The sequence below is a fragment of the Miscanthus floridulus genome, chromosome 10 (genome assembly GCF_019320115.1).
Source record: "Miscanthus floridulus cultivar M001 chromosome 10, ASM1932011v1, whole genome shotgun sequence".
Classification (NCBI taxonomy): Eukaryota; Viridiplantae; Streptophyta; class Magnoliopsida; order Poales; family Poaceae; genus Miscanthus; species Miscanthus floridulus.
The window spans coordinates 133,144,606-133,164,887 of NC_089589.1; the positions used below are offsets into that span (position 1 = coordinate 133,144,606).

Here is a 20,282-nt window from a genome sequence, read left to right on the forward strand (position 1 = left end):
ATTGAAAAGTACTTTGTAGCCAAGACAACAGTGAGCAGTGTCCCTTGGCAAAGACCACCATTGAAGAGTTTCCTACCGCAAATCTTTACAATATGGCACACTTTTAATATGTTGGCCAATCTAAGTGTCCTGGTCATATAGAAGAACCATGGTCAAATTACACTTGAGTGGGCGGAGCCTCCTTGAGTGGGCGGAGCACGCTATAGCGGTCGGCGACGTAGGCCAAGCTCCCGAAGTTGAGGACCTGACCCGGAGCGAAGGTGTTGGCCGTCACGGAGAACTCGCCGGGGAAGCGGACGCCACCGTCTGGGGCGGCGCCGCTTGCTCCGGCGACAAGGCGGGTGGCTTCGGCCACTATAGAGCAGGAATCACACTTGATGTAACACCATAAAATTTGCCTCTTTTGAAAATAGGATTAAAATGATTTAATTTGAATTTTTGTGCCCATGAAATATAGGAAAAATAATTTTTTTCATTTAATTAAAATTCATCATAAGGTTTAGCAACATGTTTGCGCATACATGCTCTTGCATCTGATGTATTTGATTGAGTGGTTTTGCTTGAAAATTTAAAACAGTTAAAATTTCTTTTGTAAATGAAAATGGCTTTGAAGTAAAAGAAAAGAAAATTTGAAAAATAAAAGGATTTATAAAGGTGTAAAACTTATCTTTGAAAACTTACCAAAAATTTTCATCTATGTCTGAATTGGAAAGTGAATTTGAAATCCTGTTCAAATTTGATTTGGTTTGTGTTGAATGGGTTTTGAAAATAAAATAGAAAAGGAAAATTCTGTCTTTCTCTATTTAGGCCCGAAGGCCTGTTTCCCTTGCTCCCCGCGCAGCCCAACGGCCGGCCTACCCCGGCCTCGCTCTCTCAGTCCAGCTCTGCCTTCCGCAGCCCACCACCGCAGCTCGGCCCAGACTCCTCTCCCGCTCGACCGCTCTTGCCGCCAACCCCGTGGCCCAGCAAGCACGCGCCGCAGCGCCTCCCCTCTGCCTCGCGATGGCTCACTGACAGCCCGACCCGTGCCCTGTGTCGCTGACGTTGCGGCCCCGTCTGTTAGCTCCGTCCCTTTCCCGAGCTCGTGTCCCGCCCGGATTCCGCCGCCGCCCGGGAGTCCACGCCAGCGCCGTCTCCTTCCATTGCCGTGCCTCCCAAGCTGCCTGGCCCTTAAATAGAGATCCTCCGCGCCCCTTTCGTTCCCCCACCAAGTCCGGATGCAAGCCGCAGCACCGCCAGGAGCCTTAGTGCCGTCGCCTTCCGAATCTGCCGAGAGGAGCCGACGTCGCTGAGCCAATTAGTCATCCCTCCTTCATTGTATGCACGTCCTTGAGTTTCTAGCCGAGCTCTCCAACCCGTACCACCCCGTTTTCCCCTCTCCCTCGCACTGTCTTGGTCTCTCCGTGTCGTAGCTGTTCCGCCGCCGCCATAGTTCACCCCTAGCCGCCTCTGCTCGCTTTTAGTGGCCATGGATCGCCGTGCCTAGTTCGCCGGGATGATATCTAGCTCCCCGTCTTTTTCCCGTGAAGAATGGTGGTCGGAATCACCGAAACCAAGATCGCCGAGCGCCGCCCATCACCGGCCATGGAGCCACCGTGGAGCACGCCGTTATTCGTCGCCGGCCACCTACACCGCCCGCTTCCATCCCGGGCGTCCAAAACTAATCCGACGGCCCAAATAGAAAGGTACCCCTTCGCCTAGCATAATTGCTAAAGAGTCCCTGCACTTTTCAATAATAGAACCCGCGGTCCATTGCGCCTTTTCTGACTTCGTTTTCTTCTTTTGAAAGCGTATTTTGCGTCGGTTAAATCGAAAATACATCTTCAGCTATTCATAGTTTTGCCACTAGATTTGTTTAGGCCATAACTTTTTCGTTTTAACTCTGATTTGATCCGTTCAAATTGCGTTAGGTTCATAATTTCATAACCTACATGTTCATACTATTGTTAGATGTGTTTTCAACTTTTAAAATTCGTGACTAGATTTAATCTATTATTTTAATAAAGGAAATCTTGTTTATTTCATATCTTTTGCGTTTTAGATCCGTTTTAGCCCATTCAAGTTGCGTTAGACTCATAGCAACAAGATCTATGCGTTAGTAACAATGTTTATCATATCATTATTTCTGGAATTTCATGGTTTGAATCATATCTTAAATAACAATTATGCAACTTGATTTTGTAAACAAAATATGATTTGTTTTACTTTAGTTTTATAATTCGAATCTAAATTTGACTTAATTCAATTTATATAAGCTTTTATATAGTTAAAATAAATGAAGCTTATAGTTTTCTTTTCTGCGTATAAAGCGAATCTATCGGTAGATGTATCTTTTTCACCGAAGCTCCGATTAGAGTGCTTTTCGCGTCTGTGTGTTCGTAGCGAGACGTAGATTCGTTTTACAAACTTTTCATCTTGATTTTATGTTTGGTGTATTGTTCTAATTTAGATCTATTGTTTGCTTCGTGTATGATTGTATGGATGCTTGTGTGGTGCTTTATGATTTCGTCCAGTCGGTGAGAGATACGTGGTGATCAAGAAGAAAAAGAAGAAGAACGTTGAAGATTAAAGCTTACCGAAGGATCGGTGTTTAAGGCAAGTATAGCATGGGAACATCCTTGTTACCTACTCACCTTTAGTCATTTAATTCATACCGCATGTGTCTACCTTGACTGCCACTAAGGATTTCCTAGTAATTTGTACTTGTACCTTGATGCCTTTGGAATATGCATTGGGTAGCTTTGCTAGTGCTCAACTACAACCATGATCTTGTAACTTGACTAATGGATTATGCAATAAACATTAAAAGATGCTTTTTAGCAACATGGAACAAGGGGGCTAGAGCATTGGGCTATTTTATGGTGCTCTAGATTCCTCTCCCTAAGGACTTATCTGTAAGTGATCATCCGGGACTTACAGTACAGCTGTGAGGGCTATATGGCTCTGGCTTTAGCTCAGTATGAGGACCTTTTCTAGCTTGTTAGTGGTTACCTTTATTGGCGTAAGAATGGCTTGCCGAATCGGGTATAGGACAGCCTCTACTCTTATGTGTATAGCCGTGATGGAATTGTGCCATTTGACAGGGGGGTTCCTACATCTGTTTGCCGAGTGAATCTAATAGCCCTAACTTGTTAGACGAACCTTTGAAAGGCTTCATAGTGAACCCTGCCGACCTTCCTTGGTAGTGGGTCAAGAGGTTGGCCGCCTCGGGCGAAAGGGTAAATCACGACTCATAGTGAAAGTGTACAACCTCTGCAGAGTGTAAAACTGGTATATCAGCCGTGCTCACGGTCACGAGCGACCTTGGAACATTTACGGAATAGATGATGAACATGGATGATACTGATGATGAATATGCTCATTAATGATTACTGTTTATGCTATTCATTACTCATGTTTACCTGATCATGTGTTTATGGGCTTGTGACAAACTTGTTGCTACTCAATTGCTAAACGATGACTCATTAAAAGCTAATCGCAGTTAACCAGTGTCAGCCTTTTGAGCCTCATGAACCCCATGTTATATTTGTTGAGTACGACATGTACTTACGCTTGCTTTATTTTACACATATTTGGAAAAATCCCGAATGGGTACCAGATTGCTAGAGTTTGGAGGAAATAGGCTTGTGATCAACCAATCAGTTGCCCCTGTGGATTTGGTGTATTCGCCTAAAGATTGGAGTTGTCTTTCCGCTGTCTATACTCTGAGGTTATATTCTTTATACTAATACGCTATGTATTTAAGCATTGTCTTTTGATATTACCCTTATTTGTAGCTCTATGTGAGATTTGACTTCCTGGACTCACATATGGTGTGTATCTGGTTTTGTTCTTAAAACCGGGTGCTACACTTGACGTGCTCCCCTACCTAGAGCGCCAGCTGTCACGGGATCAGAACTGCAGCAAGCATTGTTGTTCATATTAGTGTCAGAGTACACGTCTCTAGTGTCTTGGGTGGACTCAAGAACACGAGAATCAACAGAGGGGACGCAACTCTTTATCCTGGTTCGGGCTCTCGGGTCCCTACGTCCAGCAGCTGATGATCCTTATACTCAAGAGTACCCAAAATCTAGGGGTTACAACAGAGTGTAAGAGAGAGAGATTTGTAGGGGATCGCTCGGTGCTGATCCTAGGGAAGCCTCGCCGCCGGTGGAGCCTTCCCCCTCGCCAAAGAGGAGGAAGACGATCGGAGGAAGGGGAAGGAGCTCTCGGTGCCCCACTCTGGGTGGATTTACTCTTGGTGCAGAGCACGAACTGGTTTGCTGAGGAGTCCAACGATCCGTCTCTGGATCATCTAGAATTGTGTTCTGGAATCGTCCACTGGAATTGTCCTCTCCCGTCTTAGGATCCGACCTCCCCTTACATATCAAGGTAGGTCGGGTACATGATGGTTTGTGAGAATTTAGCCTATGGTCTACATGCGCCGGAGTCTAGGAGGGTCTTGCCGTGGCGTCATGTGGACCGTGGCGATGTCGTGGAGCCGAAGAAGCCCTGGGCATCATCCGGCTACTCTGTTCTGACACGCTGAATGTCAGGCTATGTCGGCTTGGACTGGTCTTTACCAGGTGCGCCTTCTAGAGGCTTCTTGGTAGTGAAGACAGCTGGCTTGGGGGGCTGACGCGCGAGCCTGGAAGCCCTGGAGCCCCCGAGGCTAGCATAGGAGTTTGACTTCTTGCATCACGCCTAGTGCGTGACTCTTTCGGAGGAGCGGTTGACAGCGCCGCGCCTGCGAGGCAGTGCCGGGGAGCCCCTGAGCCTTGGTGGCTCTGGGGGTTTGCCTCGAGCCTGGGCCTTTGCTAGAACCGAAGGCCGGGAAGGAGCTAAGGATCGGGTCCATGCTCCCTTCGATCGGGAGCCCGGGGCATGCTCGGGCTCGGCCCAATGCCTTAGCCGGAGGGTGCGCGCGAGCGCACCCGATGGGTGTAGCCCCCGAGCAATCCGGGAGGGGTCGGTCGTGGGATCGCTCGGTCGGGAACCATTGATCTTGAGGCTTAACATATCTCTATGTTTGGATTTCATCAATAAGTAACCTCTAAATATAACGTTTGTCTAAATTATCCACCTATGCCATTACAAACCATAATGTAAAGTAGTCCAAAATTTACAACTAAATTACTCAGTCTACCATGTCTTATAAACCAAAACGAAGACCCTAAGTTTGCATATAAATGAATATTTTAATGCATCAAGTGCGTCCTAGTAGATAATGCCCAGATTTCGACTTTCAACTAAGCTAGTCATCCTATAGCTAATAATAGCTGCCACACAACAAATTTAAAACGCAAAGAGACCATTTAAAGTCCAATTCCTGTAGCCACAAGAAAACTTTTTTTTTGCAAGGAAAGCCACTACAAAACTTTCTGTAGTATAGTCCTGTTTCCCGAATGAGAACATTTAAAGCCCAATTGCAATGCACCGATTCCATATATTAGTCTTATGGGATTTTGCGCCCATTCATGCGGATTCCATTTGAAATCGGCCCTTTCCAAGCATAGTCTTGTGCTTATTTTTGAATAAAGGACGGTACACTTCCAATACGTTGGCCAACCTATGCTTCATTGTTTTATAGAAGAAGCTTATTTGCTTAGAGAAGTACATAAGCAACATGGTAGTTGTTAGAAATAATTAAAAAGGTTTAAATTAAATGTTGGCAGGTAGATGGAATTGATCAACTGAAAACTATTGGGATGGAAATTCTTGAAAATTGTGATGGCTTACCACTTGCAATTAAAGTGATTGGAGGTCTCTTGAGCAAAAGATACCCAAGTGATCATGAGTGGAAAGCTGTTCTGAACATGCCTGCATGGTCACTGACTGGACTGCCTCTAGAACAAGACAACCGGCTGTACTTGAGCTACGAGGATTTGTCTCCCCAATTAAAGCAGTGCTTTCTGTATTGCTCGATGTTCCCTAAAGGTGTAGCAATCGTACAAACTGTAGTTACTGCAATGTGGATTAGTGAAGGACTTATTCAACCACCAGATAAAAGAAGAAGTACCAGTTCACATGAGTATGGGTTGGAAGACATAGCAACTGAGTATTACCGAGAGTTAATAAAGAGGAATCTTATAGAACCTATGAAAGGATATTCTCACACTGGATACTGGTGCACCATGCATGATGTGGTCCGATCCTTTGCTGAATATATGGTAAGAGAAGAATCAGTTGTGATGGTTGGCCAAGAGCAGGCTACTGCCAGTGGTGTTGGGATGCTTGTACGCCGCCTATCTATAGGACAAACCGTATCAGTGGTGGAATGGGCTGTTTTGCAAAGGCACGAGTCACTTAGAACATTAATTGTAAACTCAAGGGTAAACTTTCATCCTGGTGATTCGGTGGGTAGTTTCTCCGGTCTACGTGTGCTGATCATAATGTCTGCCGATTCTGATACACTAGTTCCCTCTCTGTCTATGTTGAAGCACTTGAGATACCTTCACTTAGAGGATACTGATATATCTAGGCTCCCAGATGACATCCACAAGATGAAATTCCTACTATACATTTCACTTGGTCACTGTAAGAGGCTATGCTATCTTCCTGGTAGCATCATAAGACTTGTGCATCTAAGATCTCTTAACATCAAGGGATCAAATGTTAGTGTCATTCCTAAGGGGTTTGGTGAGTTAACAAATCTGAGGTCACTTTATGGCTTCCCAGTACATGTGGACATGGATGCAAGCAGTAGCTGGTGCAGTTTGCAAGAGCTGGAGCCTCTCTCTCAGCTTAGGGATCTTACATTATATGGCCTAGAGAAGGTGCAAGACAGCCGGATGGCTGAAAAGGCCATGATTAGTAGCAAGCGCCACCTTGGGTATCTAGTGTTGAACTATAGTGCAAGTGGACATACTATAGGGACAGGTGGTGCTGAGGCAGAGCAGCAGCAACAATAGAGTGTGACCGAGGAAGTCTTGGAAAAGCTCTGCCTTCCAACCTGCCTAGAGAATCTTGCTTTTGAACGGGGATACGTTGGTCGCCAGCTACCAAACTGGATGTGTGCTCCAGCGTCGGCGGACTTTAAGAGCCTAAGGTATTTGACGCTGGAGAACCTGCCTTGCTGCACCCAGCTCCCTGATGGTCTGTGCTGCCTCCCGAGTCTAGAAGGACTGACCATCAAAGATGCGCAAGCCATCAAGCGTATTGGCCCCCAATTCCAAGCGTCATCCTCCGTGGCAGCTAGAGGTTCCGATGCAAGTACATCTGCACCGTTTCCAAAACTGAGAAATCTGCACTTGATTGGGCTATGTGAGTGGGAAGAGTGGGAATGGAACGACTGTGAGGAGCATATGGATGTGGAAACTACCATAGCCATGCCTTGTTTGGAGAGACTCCGAATCGACAACTGCAAGCTGAGCTGTCTTCCACCAGGCCTCGCCAGCAGCATGAGGCATGCTCTTAGAGAACTATACCTGTACAAGCTCACCAACCTGACACATGTGGAGAACATCCCTTCAGTTGTGGATCTTGTTGTGTTTGACTGCCCTGAGCTGAAGAGGATGTGCGGACTCCCCATGTTGCAGAAGATTAGGATCGTTCGCTGCACAAAGCTGGAGGTTCTAGAAGGTGTCACAGCACTTGACAGCCTTGCACTGCAGGACACCACCATGGACACGCTTCCAGGATACCTGCCAGCAGTAAACCCAAGATATCTGAAGTTGGTTTGCAAAAAGAAGCTATACGAATCCTCCTCATCTCCAGGTAGCCAAGGCACAACATTGTCTGGCTCGAAGATTGAGATGCAGACCAAGACTGGTAACTGCGTAGCTGCGTCGAAGATGGCGCGTGCGTTCTTTCACTAGGGCGGAAGTGAGTTTTCATATTTATTAATTATTGCTTGTACTCTGATTCGTTGCAGGAAAAGCTTTCATTGGACCACACATAGAACAGCAGGGCATCAAAATATATGGTGATTAAACAAAGTGTTGCTACAGCCTGCCCGTCCGACGAGAGGACATCTACAATTGTTAACAATCAATTGTCTTGGAACAAAAGAAAAACACAGTGCTTGTGTTCACCTTTTCCCTGTTCAAGTCTGGCCAAATTATGTGTATTATCATCTCTTATATTTGTAATTATATTTTTTTCTCTCAAATTATTACGTATTTTCATGTGTCATTATGCACTGACCGTGTAACTAATGTATGCAGACATCCAGGATCCTTATGGCAGACACATGATGTTAGCTTGCACTGGCAAGTGGGACTGAGATCTGCTTGGTAGAAGCTCGTCTCCAGCACGCAGTACACATACTCTGTTCACATGCAGACTGTCGACATACTGCCAAATCATGGTTACGGATACCGTCTCCTGCACTCTTGTAGTCTTGACCATGTATATTTGTACACTCCATATATATTTTTTGAAGTAATGGACCTATATATATATATTTGCACAAGTAATGGGCCTGAAGTCGTGGATCTTGTAATGGACCGAATGTGTGGTGATGAAAGCAGACATGCAGCAAGAACATAGTATTCTAACCTGATTGATGATAATGAAATCAGGCATCCCAATTCCCAATCATTATTGTTGGTCGATCTTACTAAGCCTCCTCAATGTAATGGCGATTATGGAGTTTTCCTCTCCTCTAATCTCGTGGCAACACCATATGTGTCCTCTGCTTCTGTCGCCTGCACTGCACCAATATATGAAGGCCCTCTGCTTTGTGAGGGAGGCAGAGCAAATGGGCAGGACGAGCCTTCACTGCGTCTGCAAAGCTGTGACTGAGGTTCATCGTATATATACCATATGTCTGTGAAGTGAGGAAGGACGAAGTATAACAGAGCAGAGACAAAGCAGAGCAGAGCAGAGCACAGCCACCCTGTCGTCGGTTGTTTTTGGGCCTTGCACCAGAACACCTCTGTTGCTTGGGCTCTCAACCTGTACGAGGACCTTACCAACCTGATATATATGTGCAAAACTTCCCTTCAGTTGTCGAGCTTGACGTGTCCCTCTGCCCCAAGCCCAAGAGGACCACAGGCCGAAAGCAGATCGCACAAGATTAGTATCCTCCGCAGTCTAAATCTGCAGGTGCTTCAAGGTGTCCCCGCACTCGACATATGCAATCGATTGTCCCATGCTCAAAAGGATCAACAACCTCTCTAGGTTACAGAAAAGCAGGTGCTAAAACACTTTGCTCGTCTTAGTATGTATTTTTGATGCAACCAACTTTATGTATGCAGGGATGGGATCCTATACATTCCTTTCTGCCATTGACTCGCGGGGCCAGGGATCATCATCTCATCTCTTGCTGGCAGATTTAATTTCAGTTTTGTACACTGTCACACAGAGGACAGTTGCAAAGGCACGATCGACCACCTAGTGCCAAATCATGAGAAGCCAAAGAAGCCGGTGCGTGGTCGAGGTGCTGGAAAGGAAAGGGTGCCGGCCTCTGCAGATTTTGGCTGGACGGCGCCAAATTTTGTGTCCAGATCAGGAGAGAGCAAAACGTTTTATTTTTGAGCCTTTTACCTGTGTGCCATTATAAAAGATGGTCCTAGCCTAGATGCCACTAAAAAGTTCGCACACATCCTGGTGCCACTAGCCTTAACTCTTTTGTCCCACATGCCATTCCTTCCACCTTCTATCTGATTTTTGCCATTTGCCAGCCCTGACATGTGGGCCCGCCCAGTGAAAATGTCTAAAATACCCTTCTCTCGTAACCCTATCCTCTACTTCCTTTCTCTCTCTATCCTGTGGGACCAAGCTGTAAGTGATTAGGGCACCTTCCTCCTCAACCTGTCAGTGACCCGGTTCAACACAGCCCCCCGCGCGTCCCCTGCCGCTGAGGATCTCAACCATCACGCACGCGAGCGACCACACATCAGTGAGCGTGTCGCGGTCGGCATTCTTCACCATCACCTTCAGCGCCATGTACGCAAGGGTTCCAGCGAAGGTCTGCGGTAGGTCCTTCTTGTTCACAGACTTGGCCACCGCGTAGTTGCAGATCTAGACGGAGCTGCCGTCGCCCACGAGGGTGTTATCGGGCTTGATGCCTCGGTGGACGACCCCGTTGCACATCTTGACGACGACACCGCATTCGCCCTGGCCGAGCCTGTGCCCCTCTTGATTGTACCCGCAGGTGCTGGCCATGCGCCACTTTCGCCTGCGGGCCCTGGGCTTCGCCGCCGGGGACGAGGCACGGAAGACGAAGGCCGAGTGCTCCCCAGTGGCCGCGTCGGCCGTTGGCGCGTCCTCGCCCTTGCCTCGCTGCGCTGCCCCTCTCCCTTTACCCACTCCTCACCGCAGAGTGCGTAGGTCGCCATGGCCGGCGAGTAGAGCTCGCAGCGCCGCCATGTTCACTGCCTACAGCCATCCTCGGCCCAAACAAAAACCACTGCCGGCTCCGCCTACTTCTCCTCCATGCCAAGAGCTTGCTCGACGAAGCCATCCTCCATCATTTGCTGCTACGTGCACATGCCCGCCATGGACGTGATCGAGCAGAGCTCTGGCCGCCGCACGAGGAATCCTATGGCGAGCCCACTTTGCGCCGTCTCCGCCTTGCCGTCCGCACCGACCACCTAGCCTGCCTTAACGCGCATGCACCGCTCCCTTCCCCGGGTCATGGTCGCCACCATGGGCCACTGCCGCTAGGAGCCACCGTAGCCGCCAGCTGCTGCGCGTGGGCAGTGCACCCCGCGCCATCTCCCACTCGGCCGTGAGCTTCCACGGGTGCGCACTGGCGCCCTGGTGCTCGCTCACCGTGGCATCGGTAGCAGGCAAATAAGAGCCTCGAGGCCGCGGCCACTACTACATCTGCTCGGCGTGGCGGCATGAAGCAGAGGAGCGTCAAGGACCTCATGTTCGGTGGCGTAGATGAGGAGATCTGGGTCCTACGCAGCGAGCTCCAGAATGCGATGCAGGGCGAGGAGAGGAGCCGCAAGGTGCTGACGACCTCTCCATTGCGCTCTCCGATGAGAGAAAAAGTAAAATGAGGAAAAAAAGAAAAGGACTAAAAGAAAAGGAGAAAATAAATTCCTGAGGACATTTTAGACTTTTCCGCTGCGGTTTGACACTGATAGAGGCAAATGTGGATGGAATGGTGTGTGGGACAAAAGAGTTAAGGCCAGTGGCACCAGGGTATGTTCGAACTTTTTAGTGGCCTGTAGGTCAGGACTATCTTTTATAATGGCACACAAGTAAAAGGCTCTTTTTTTCCGGCCACGCAGGGACGCAGCGGGTGCCAGATATAATATTACTATATGATATTATATAGTGAATTAGCAGAGTGTTGATATAACGAGCTGGAGATGTGAGACTGCAGCTCTAGTTGTATCCTTGCTTGCACACGTATATATTTGGTTTCAAAAGTGCTAGCATCCGGACAGACGCTCGTGTTCGGATGTCCGCACGCTACACTCCATTTCGCGCTCCACACGGGACCTGCCCCGCCCAAGCGACAAGAGGTGAAGGGCGCACAATGCCTACGATTCGGTAGGACCCGGCCACAGCGTCATATGGATGCCTTGCCATCGCCGGGAGAGATGATGTAGCAGAAGTTAGGGAGGGGAGATGCAACACCTGATCTACTTTTAAAACATCCAAATACAACAGTTGCAACATAAGTCTGAAGGCAGTTGAAACACTTGAAATATGCTTTTGAAGCACTTGAAAAAAACACATGAAAAACACTTGAAAACCATTGCAACCATACGCAAACATCCAAATAAAACACATGCAACGTATGTGTGAAACATGTGCAACATCCAGATAAACACATTTGCAACATGCATCCGGAAAACACCGATGAAACATACCTCTGGAACATCTGAAACACTCAAAACATACGGTTGCAACATGCCTCTAAAGCAATTGCAATATATGCAACATGTGCAACATCCTCCGATCTACTTTTGCAACATCCATATGAAACAAATGCAATATACATCTGAAACGCCTGAAACACTTAAAACATACATATGCAACATAGGGGAGGGGAAGGCTAGCCGGTTGATTCTGGCCTCTGGGATGGGGGGAGCTCGGTCACCAGGGTGAGAGAGGGCGCCGTCGGGGGTGGGGAGGACGCTGGGCTAGGGTGGGGCAGAGCCTCCGAATCTCCTACAACACTGCTCGTGCTCCATGGATCTCGCCTGGGTGGAGGAGAGGGCCACCAGATCTGTGGGCGTTGGGCGCTCCCGGTGGGTGCGGACGCCGGGGTGGGGGGAGGGGTGCCGCCGGGATGGGGAACGTGCCTCTGTGGTAGGGGAGGAGGACAGGGAAGAGGACGCCGGGGTGGTGGAGCGCACCACCTCCAGCCAGAGAGGCGGCCATGCCCGCGCGTCGGGGTAGGTGCGGGGCGCGAGCGCGGAAGGGAGGAGGAAGCGAGGGACTGGGTGCGGGAGCAAGCAGAGTGAAGCGCCGTCCATTTCGGATGTCTTAATTGGAGCATTACCAATTTGGTTTCTCTTAGTTGTACAACTAATGGAGATGTGAGGACTTGCGCATGTACAGTACCTACTAGTGTTGTGTGCATGATTTCGACTTATTGACAGGTTTTACTATAGAACATGTATGTTCCCATCCCTCCCTTGTTAATTAATGTAGTCTATTGATTGAGAACAGGTATATTATACCCACCCATAAGGCAAAAAACTATACACCCACAAGGAAAGCACACCACCCCCTTAAATTTGCTCCAGCTCCGCCCCTACATCCGCGGTTGTGAAAATCCTCACCACCAAGGTGAGTGTCACCGGCTGTGGCCTAGATCTCAAAGGTACGTTCCTCGATGGGAACAAGAAAAATTGGGTGGGGATGGTCCTCATGAAGCAACCTTGGGCACCCGTTGTGGATTTGTGGCACGCGTCCATGCACATGCATCCAATGTATAAGAGAGAGGTAGTTTTTTTCCCATTATTCCTCCTAAATTTAAGCAATAGTTTCATTTGTTAGATGGACACGTGTACCAAACTCATTGCGGGTGCCCATAGTTACTCCATTTTTTTCCCGAGAAGATAGATATCAAAAGTTCTGCCTCCAATGCAAAAGGTCAAATATAAAAACGTTCTTGTCAAGGCCATAAGCAACAGCAGCAGCCGTCGGCACACAGATGATGGATCCGCATAACATTTGTACCAGCGATTACCCCAGCACCCTCGGTGGCCTGTCTCTGGGAGTCATTGAAGTAGGCCAGGCGGGAACAGCGACAACAGCGTTCTTGAATGAAGCTGTGTTGATGAACGAAACGTTGTGTAACAAACCCCACGCCGCAAGCAAACGGACATGCACGGTCAAAGCATGTTTGTCCTCTGCTTTTCCGATCCCTGCCTACACCTCCTTATCATCTCTGCAGATGCTCTGCTTTGCATCAGTATATCATATACACAGATACTCTGCTTTGCAAGGAAGGAAAACATAACGGGTCAGAGCAGATCACAACCCAAATGGCCGGCTGGCACTAGCCTCCTTGCGACGCCATGTATGCATGCATGGGTGCGATTCAGAAAGCATAGATGTAGATGCAGTTACCACAGATTACCACAAATTACCAGTCACCAAGTAAGGCATAATTTGCGATGTGCGCAAGTATGACCTGCGTCCGGCATGCATATGCTGTCTGTGTACAAAAACTCATGCGGTGAGATTCCAGAATTCATTCGAGAAGGAAGGAAGGAAGGAATTGTCTCCATCTAGATCCAAAACCCAGTATCAAGTTCCAGAAGCAAGGAATTCCTGCGTTGCGTTGCCGATGGACATTGGAAAAGAACAACTACGAGTAGTGCATAGGATAGGGTATTCCAGTTCCAGCAATGTCTCTGCTTTCTAGAACAAGCACAATTAGGTTATTATTATATTTAATTAACAGTGCAGTTATCAATCATCAAGCAAGGTAGATCTACTGAGTAATATATTGTAGTGCGCCATATATATAGCGGCAGCAAGCTGGTTCCATTATTATTATTGGGAACTCGAGCTGTACTTGCCTCTACACAACTATATACTACTCTACTAGTAATGCCTGCTTCCATTCTAAGTGACCAGGCCCTCGATTCTTTATCATGATTTTTCTTGTGTGAAAATTTCGTGAGAGAAGTACCGTATCTTGAATTTAGAGAACAGTGTAGCCTCTCTATTGATGGACATCGAGAAGGGTGGTTTGAGATTGCAAAAGTGATGGAGGGTGGTTTAGAGAGTCTATAGGAGCCTGGGTTTTTGTTTTTCTTTTCTTCTAAATTTTATGATAAAGAGGTTTGTAGAGATCCTCTTGGAGATTCTTTAAGTTTATTTCGCTAGCTACCTATACATGCATGCTTGTTGTATCCAGATTAATGCAGGATCATGCCTGTATAATGTATCTATAGTGAATCTACATGTTAACAGCAATTTCTATATGGATCCTTCCTAAAAAGGAAAAAGAAGGAGCGAAATAGGTAACTAGAGTGAGGCTAGCTCTATTCCTGTGTTAGTTTTTAAACTCCCTGCGGATCGCCGTTTGATGTAACTATAATAAACGTCTTGATCTTTTAACTCCCTGCTGCACGCCTTTCGGTGTAAGCAAGCATACTAAACGTATTGATCCTTAAGCTACAACATTTTCGTATCCCTTTGCTAATCCTTATTGTCTTTAAAACAACCCATAGATCTAGTTTGAAAATAGAATGATCGCAATCCAAATTATGAGAATCCAGTATAAGGTGATTTAGTGCGAGTGTCACAAAAGAATAATTGATCCCATGGTTGTTTCGACAAAACAAGTGTGATTATGATGTACATGTATATGTATAGGACGGATGTTTGCTCGAGCCATGGCCGCCATCTTGGATGCTATGGGACCCTACGTGACGGAGCTGATAGCCAACATGGCAACAGAAGAGGTCAAAATTTTGCTGGGTATATCCGGCGATATTGAGAAGCTAGAGAACAACATGGAAAGTATCAAATGCTTCCTTGCTGATGCTAAGAGGAAGCGCATCACTGAATTGAGTGTGCAAAGATGGGTGCAGAAGCTCAAGAAAGCCATGTATGATGCCACTGACATCCTAGACCTATGTCAAATCGAAGCTGACAAGCAGAGCGAATCGAAAGGTAGCAGCTTGGTTGAAAGGGCTCCGGGTTGCTGCCAGCCATTGCTCTCCTGCCTACGAAATCCCATGTTCGCACACAAGATAGGCAGCCGCATCAAGGAGCTCAACCAGAGGCTGGACAACATATACAAAGAGGCTCACAAGTTCAACTTTGTCATCAATCTAGGCTCCCACCCGGAGCAGAGGATGTCCACTAGCGAGAAGATGACATCTGAGTTTGTTGAGTCAGCCATTGTTGGTGAGAAGATTGAGATAGAGGCTCACAAGTTCAACTTCGTCATCAATCTGAGTTTGTTGAGTCAGCCATTGTTGTTGAGCTTGGTTGAAAATGGCCATGATTAGTAGCAAGGAGCACCTTGATTACTTGGGACTACATTGGAGTAGCACCGGATTCATGGGATTGAGGGATGAAACCAACAAGCAGCAGCAGCGAGCCTTGGAGGAGGTAATTGAGAAGCTTAGCCCTCCATCCAGCATACGACATCTATACATTAAAGGATACTTTGGTAGCCGGCTACCAAATTGGATGATGGTTCCAGCTACATGTGGCTTTATGAGCCTGAGGATTTTAAGGATGGACAAACTTCATTATTGCACCCAACTCCCTGGCGGTCTGTGCCAGCTCCCTAGTTTGGAAACTCTGGCCATTATTGACGCACCTGCCATCAAGAGTGTTGGGCCTGAGTTCCAGTCACCATCCTCCCTGGCAATGAGTGGAGGTATAGACGCCACTCCTAGATCAGTAGTAACATTTCCTAATCTGACATTTCTTCACCAGTAGCAGGAGGCATGCTAAAGAGAAGTGCGCCTGTACAAGCTGAGCAACCTGACATATATAGAGAACTTCCCTTCAGTCGTGGAACTTCAAGTATTCGACTGCCCGGAGCTGAGAAGGATCAGCAATCTCTCTAAGTTGCAGAAAATCGAGATCCTATACTGCCCAAATGTGGAGGTGCTAGAAGGAGTCCCGTCACTTGATAGCATAGAGATGATGGACGGCACCATTGAGACGATTCCCGAATATCTGACAACAGTAACCCCAAGGTATTTCAAGTTGACATGCAGCGAGAAGTTGTACAAGTCCTTGTTAACAGGCAGCAGCTCATGTGAGTACCACAAGATCAGCCATATCAAGTCATGCGCTATCGACTACTTTCGCAGATGATGAAGATTAATTGCTGCACGGCCATATCAGAAATAAATCACGTAGATATTCAGGGAACTAGTATTACTTTTTGCTCACAAGTCAGTGTACCTAATCGTACTACTTTATGCAGTACCACTTAGTACACACTCTATTTTTAAGTATCTTTATTCATTGATCATGTAACTAATGTATGCAGGGAAGAGAGAGACCCATGGTGCTAGCTTGTAGTGGCCCGCGGGAGTGAGACCCGATTGGTAGAAGCTCGTCATCTGCACCAAACAACACACATACTCTGTTTTTTGAATTGCTCTGCCTACTACCAATGGGGAAGGGACTGGTCACACCCAGACTGTGTACAAAACATTGAAACAAGAAGCGAAGATGTTGGAAACCCTGCTGGTGATCATGTAGTCTTGTGCATCTATATTTCTTCACTGCATAATTATTGTTTTGAAGTAATGGGCCTATGTACATTTGTTAAAGTAATGGACATCAGGTGCTGAACGGAATATCTGTGATGATGAAATCTTTTGTAGCGCAATAATAGCAGAAAGCGAGCGGACATGGAGCACGAATTTGGTAGGCTGATCCTGATAGACGTTCATGAAACCAGGCAAATCATTCTTGCTCGACCTGACTCGGCTTCCTTCATGTCGATTATCATGGGGCTGTCCTCTGCTTTCCCTATCTCTGCAGCAGCAGCGTATCCTGTGCCTTCTTGTATATCCTGCCTATCTATGTATATGTATGCTTAATAATACTTCGAATCATGTGAACAGAGCAAAGAGGATGTAGATCAGAGCAGAAACAAAGCAGAGCAGATGCAGTGCCAAGGCACCCTGTAGCTTGGGCTCTCAGTGGCCCTGGACTCAGGCTGACACAGGAAAAAAGAAATCTCATGCGCAACGTATACCTCTTGGCATCATCAGTATGGATAAGCAGGCCCAATCAGTTTTGCCACGCACTCCGCCTGCAAACTTGTCTTATTAATCCATCATCAACTCGTCCAGTTGTGGTGCGCCTTTCAGCGAGAGCCGGCATCAGGCGCAATTAAATTTATTGGTAACATTTTTTTTACTGATCAAGTTTGCCCTGATTGCACCATGCGGTCAATGGGTATATGTACAACGATGGTGCACTGCCACCAACTCTTCTTTAGAGTTATTTATTTATCACCAGCTTTGCTTTCAACGACAAGACAAATTTCTCCACCTGCTACACCCAAACAATACGGCAACAACAGCTTCACCAATACAATAACAAACGTCTTCTTCTGTTGGTTTGCCTTATAATTGACCTACATATACTTAGTCTTAAACTGGACGAGATGACCAGACAATAATGCACTTCAAAAATCCACAAAACAAACTAAATGCTGTGTCGGATTGGTGTGACCTCTTTGGAGTTTAGCACTAGTATATATCTATTGTACTGGTGATCAACAAACCAATCCAGTTTTTACGTAGATTAGGTTTGTACAATAATTGTTGTTTGGTTTTGTACTATATACTACATAGAGGACAATGGAAGGGCTGCAAGTTGGTCGTAACAAATGCTGCTGAGCAGTCAGATTGGTGTGACCTTGGACTTTAGTACTAGCTACCTTTGGTGCGTAGCCTAGGAACAAAGATAATGGCTGCAACTTCAACCTACCATGTGCTTAGTAACATTCGTTGTGTGACCTACTAGGAGGTTCACTCCCTTCATTTTTGAAAATTAATATTTTAAATCAGCTAATAAGTTCAAAAAACAAATTATTGTTTGATTTCAATTAATATAAAAATGATTTAGGAGATAGTCCTTTTGATTTAGGGGTTGGGTAATATCTCTATAAATAAGAGGATAAGCTCATAACCAACCCATCTCTCCAGGTGTCATTCTCTAGGTTTACTCAGTATGTAGTTGTCTAGTTCTACTGCTGTTGAGATCCACACCGTGGGAGGATCTCATACATCTCAGCCACTATTTTTGGGTTTTTGGTGGCCAATTTTTGCTGCTGTTCTTTAGTCCTTGCAGCCTTGTTTGAAGGCCACAATCAGCCAATCTTCGATCATGTCGGGGATTGTGTTGCGGTTATCACTGAACCTGCAGATAAAATCCTGAAGAGACTCATCGGGCTTCTGGATGCATGCGAACAGATCGTCCTCATGACCGGGGCAACTGTACATTGTTGGTATTTCTTAACGCATACAGAAGTAATCCGCAAACGCACGGAATTACTATTTTATCACTTCACCCGGAAGTATTTAGGGTATCGTATTTTCCACAGGGAACGGATATATTCTTCTAGCTGGTTTGTCCAAGGACAACACAAGGAGAGAGTTGGCGAGGGTAGAGATGGAATCCTATTGTTTTAGGGTCTAGGATAGATAATCTCTACTTCTACTTGCTTACTTCAAGCACCGGAGATCACCTAGTCTGCCAAGAGATGCCGGCCTATAGCTCTACGCCGAACCCGAATGTGGGGGATTACGATGGACGGAGAGGGCTGTCACCACCTGCCGCCTACCCCTCAACCGTGGGGCACAAGGCAAATGATGGTAGTCTCTAGCCTAGACACCACGTCTACGCTATCGACTACTACGCTAGCGTTGTGCAGGGTTATCCGTCTTTATCAGGAGCCCTCTACTAGAGTATCCGCTACGAGAACGAACGACAAACCTACAAGCAAATAAGAGCAAAGCTTGGGGAAGGCCACCGACAATTCCGGTGTTGGGCGCGACCATCATCTTCGTCCTCGACGGCATATGAGTACAATGGCATGCAAAGGGAAATATCGCCGGAAAAACTAGCGCACAGGGGATACGCGCGACACGGAGTCCGCAGATCTTTACACGTGTGGGGGTGATTTTTTCCAAGTGCCAAAATATAGGGATGTAGAAGGATTGGGAATTGTTGGAGATGAGTTTTTTCCAATCTTGTTAAAAATCCTAGAATGGGAGACGGTTTTAGGAACTCTTGGAGATGCTCTTACACTACTACAAAAATAAATTTACGAGACACTGCCCAAATATTAAGGAGGCGGTCACAAAATCCAACCGCCTCGAAAAATGCTTGATGATTTCCGGAGGCGGACGTTTTCATTTACAGAGATGGTCACAATTAATCGTCTCGGAAAATCGACTAATGGCCTAAAACTGATTTACAGGGGCGGAACTCTTCCATAAAGGCAGACCATTGTTGGTCGTAACAATTGCTGCTGAGTTGTCGAATTGATATGACCTCCTTTTTAACATTTTGAATAAACTAATTAGTTCAAAAATGAACTGAATTATTAGCTTTTGTCCTGAAGATATTTACAGAGGGAGTAGACTGTAAATTAAAATTCTACTAAAGGATGCTAGCTACCAGCGCTTGACTATTGTGCTACTGAGATGGATCGAGTTAGAATATGCTAATGAGATATATACCCAGTAGAGTGCAGTGATTGGTCATATATAAATAGGGGTATGTGCTGGTGCATATATAGGTCATTATGTCAATTATATTATCAGAAATAAATCACATAGATATTGAGGTAATTAATATTTCTTTTGGCTCAAAGGCAGTGCACCTACATGTGCAGCCGTACTACTTTACGTGGTACCCCTTACTTTGCACTCTAGTATTTTTTTTTTGAAATAAAAGGCAGGAGCTCTGCCGCTCAATTAAGTAAGGGGTAAGAGTTTTATGTATAGGAGGCACCCCTGGTGCAAACACTGCAGTCGTAAACCGTAAAGGAAAGACCCCTTGTGCACTCTAGTATTTTCAAGTATCTTTATGCATTGATAGTGTAATAATTAATCTTGCATGCAGGGATCCCTGCTTATGGCAGAGCCGCATGGTCCTAGCTTGCAGTGGCAAGTAGGAGTCAGATCCGATGGGTAAATGAAGCTCACCTGTATCTAGCACACAATACACACACTCTGTTTGCTCCATTGCTTTTACCCCGGCAACCGATCATTCCTGGAGACACGCAGGCTGTCCATAAAGGCCTAACCACGACATACTGCCAAATCATGATAACCGGAGACCAGTCTTGGGCATGTGTATATTTCATCACTGCATAGTTTTTTTTTAAGTAATGGGCCTATGCATATTTGTTCAAGTAATGGCCCTGAGGTCCTGGATTTTAT

General features: G+C 46.4%; 1 protein-coding gene across 1 annotated transcript; it reads left to right on the forward strand.

The window, feature by feature from the left end:
* The first annotated feature begins 14,741 nt into the window (after positions 1–14,741).
* LOC136489689 (putative disease resistance protein RGA4) lies at positions 14,742–15,362 on the forward strand. Its single transcript, XM_066486256.1, has one exon. The coding sequence runs from the start codon at positions 14,742–14,744 to the stop codon at positions 15,360–15,362; it is 621 nt and encodes a 206-aa protein (XP_066342353.1).
* Positions 15,363–20,282: the final 4,920 nt, after the last annotated feature.

Bases quoted from the DNA above. Each gene is read 5' to 3' on its own strand.
- LOC136489689 (XM_066486256.1), top strand. From the start codon at position 14,742: ATGGCCGCCATCTTGGATGCTATGGGACCCTACGTGACGGAGCTGATA.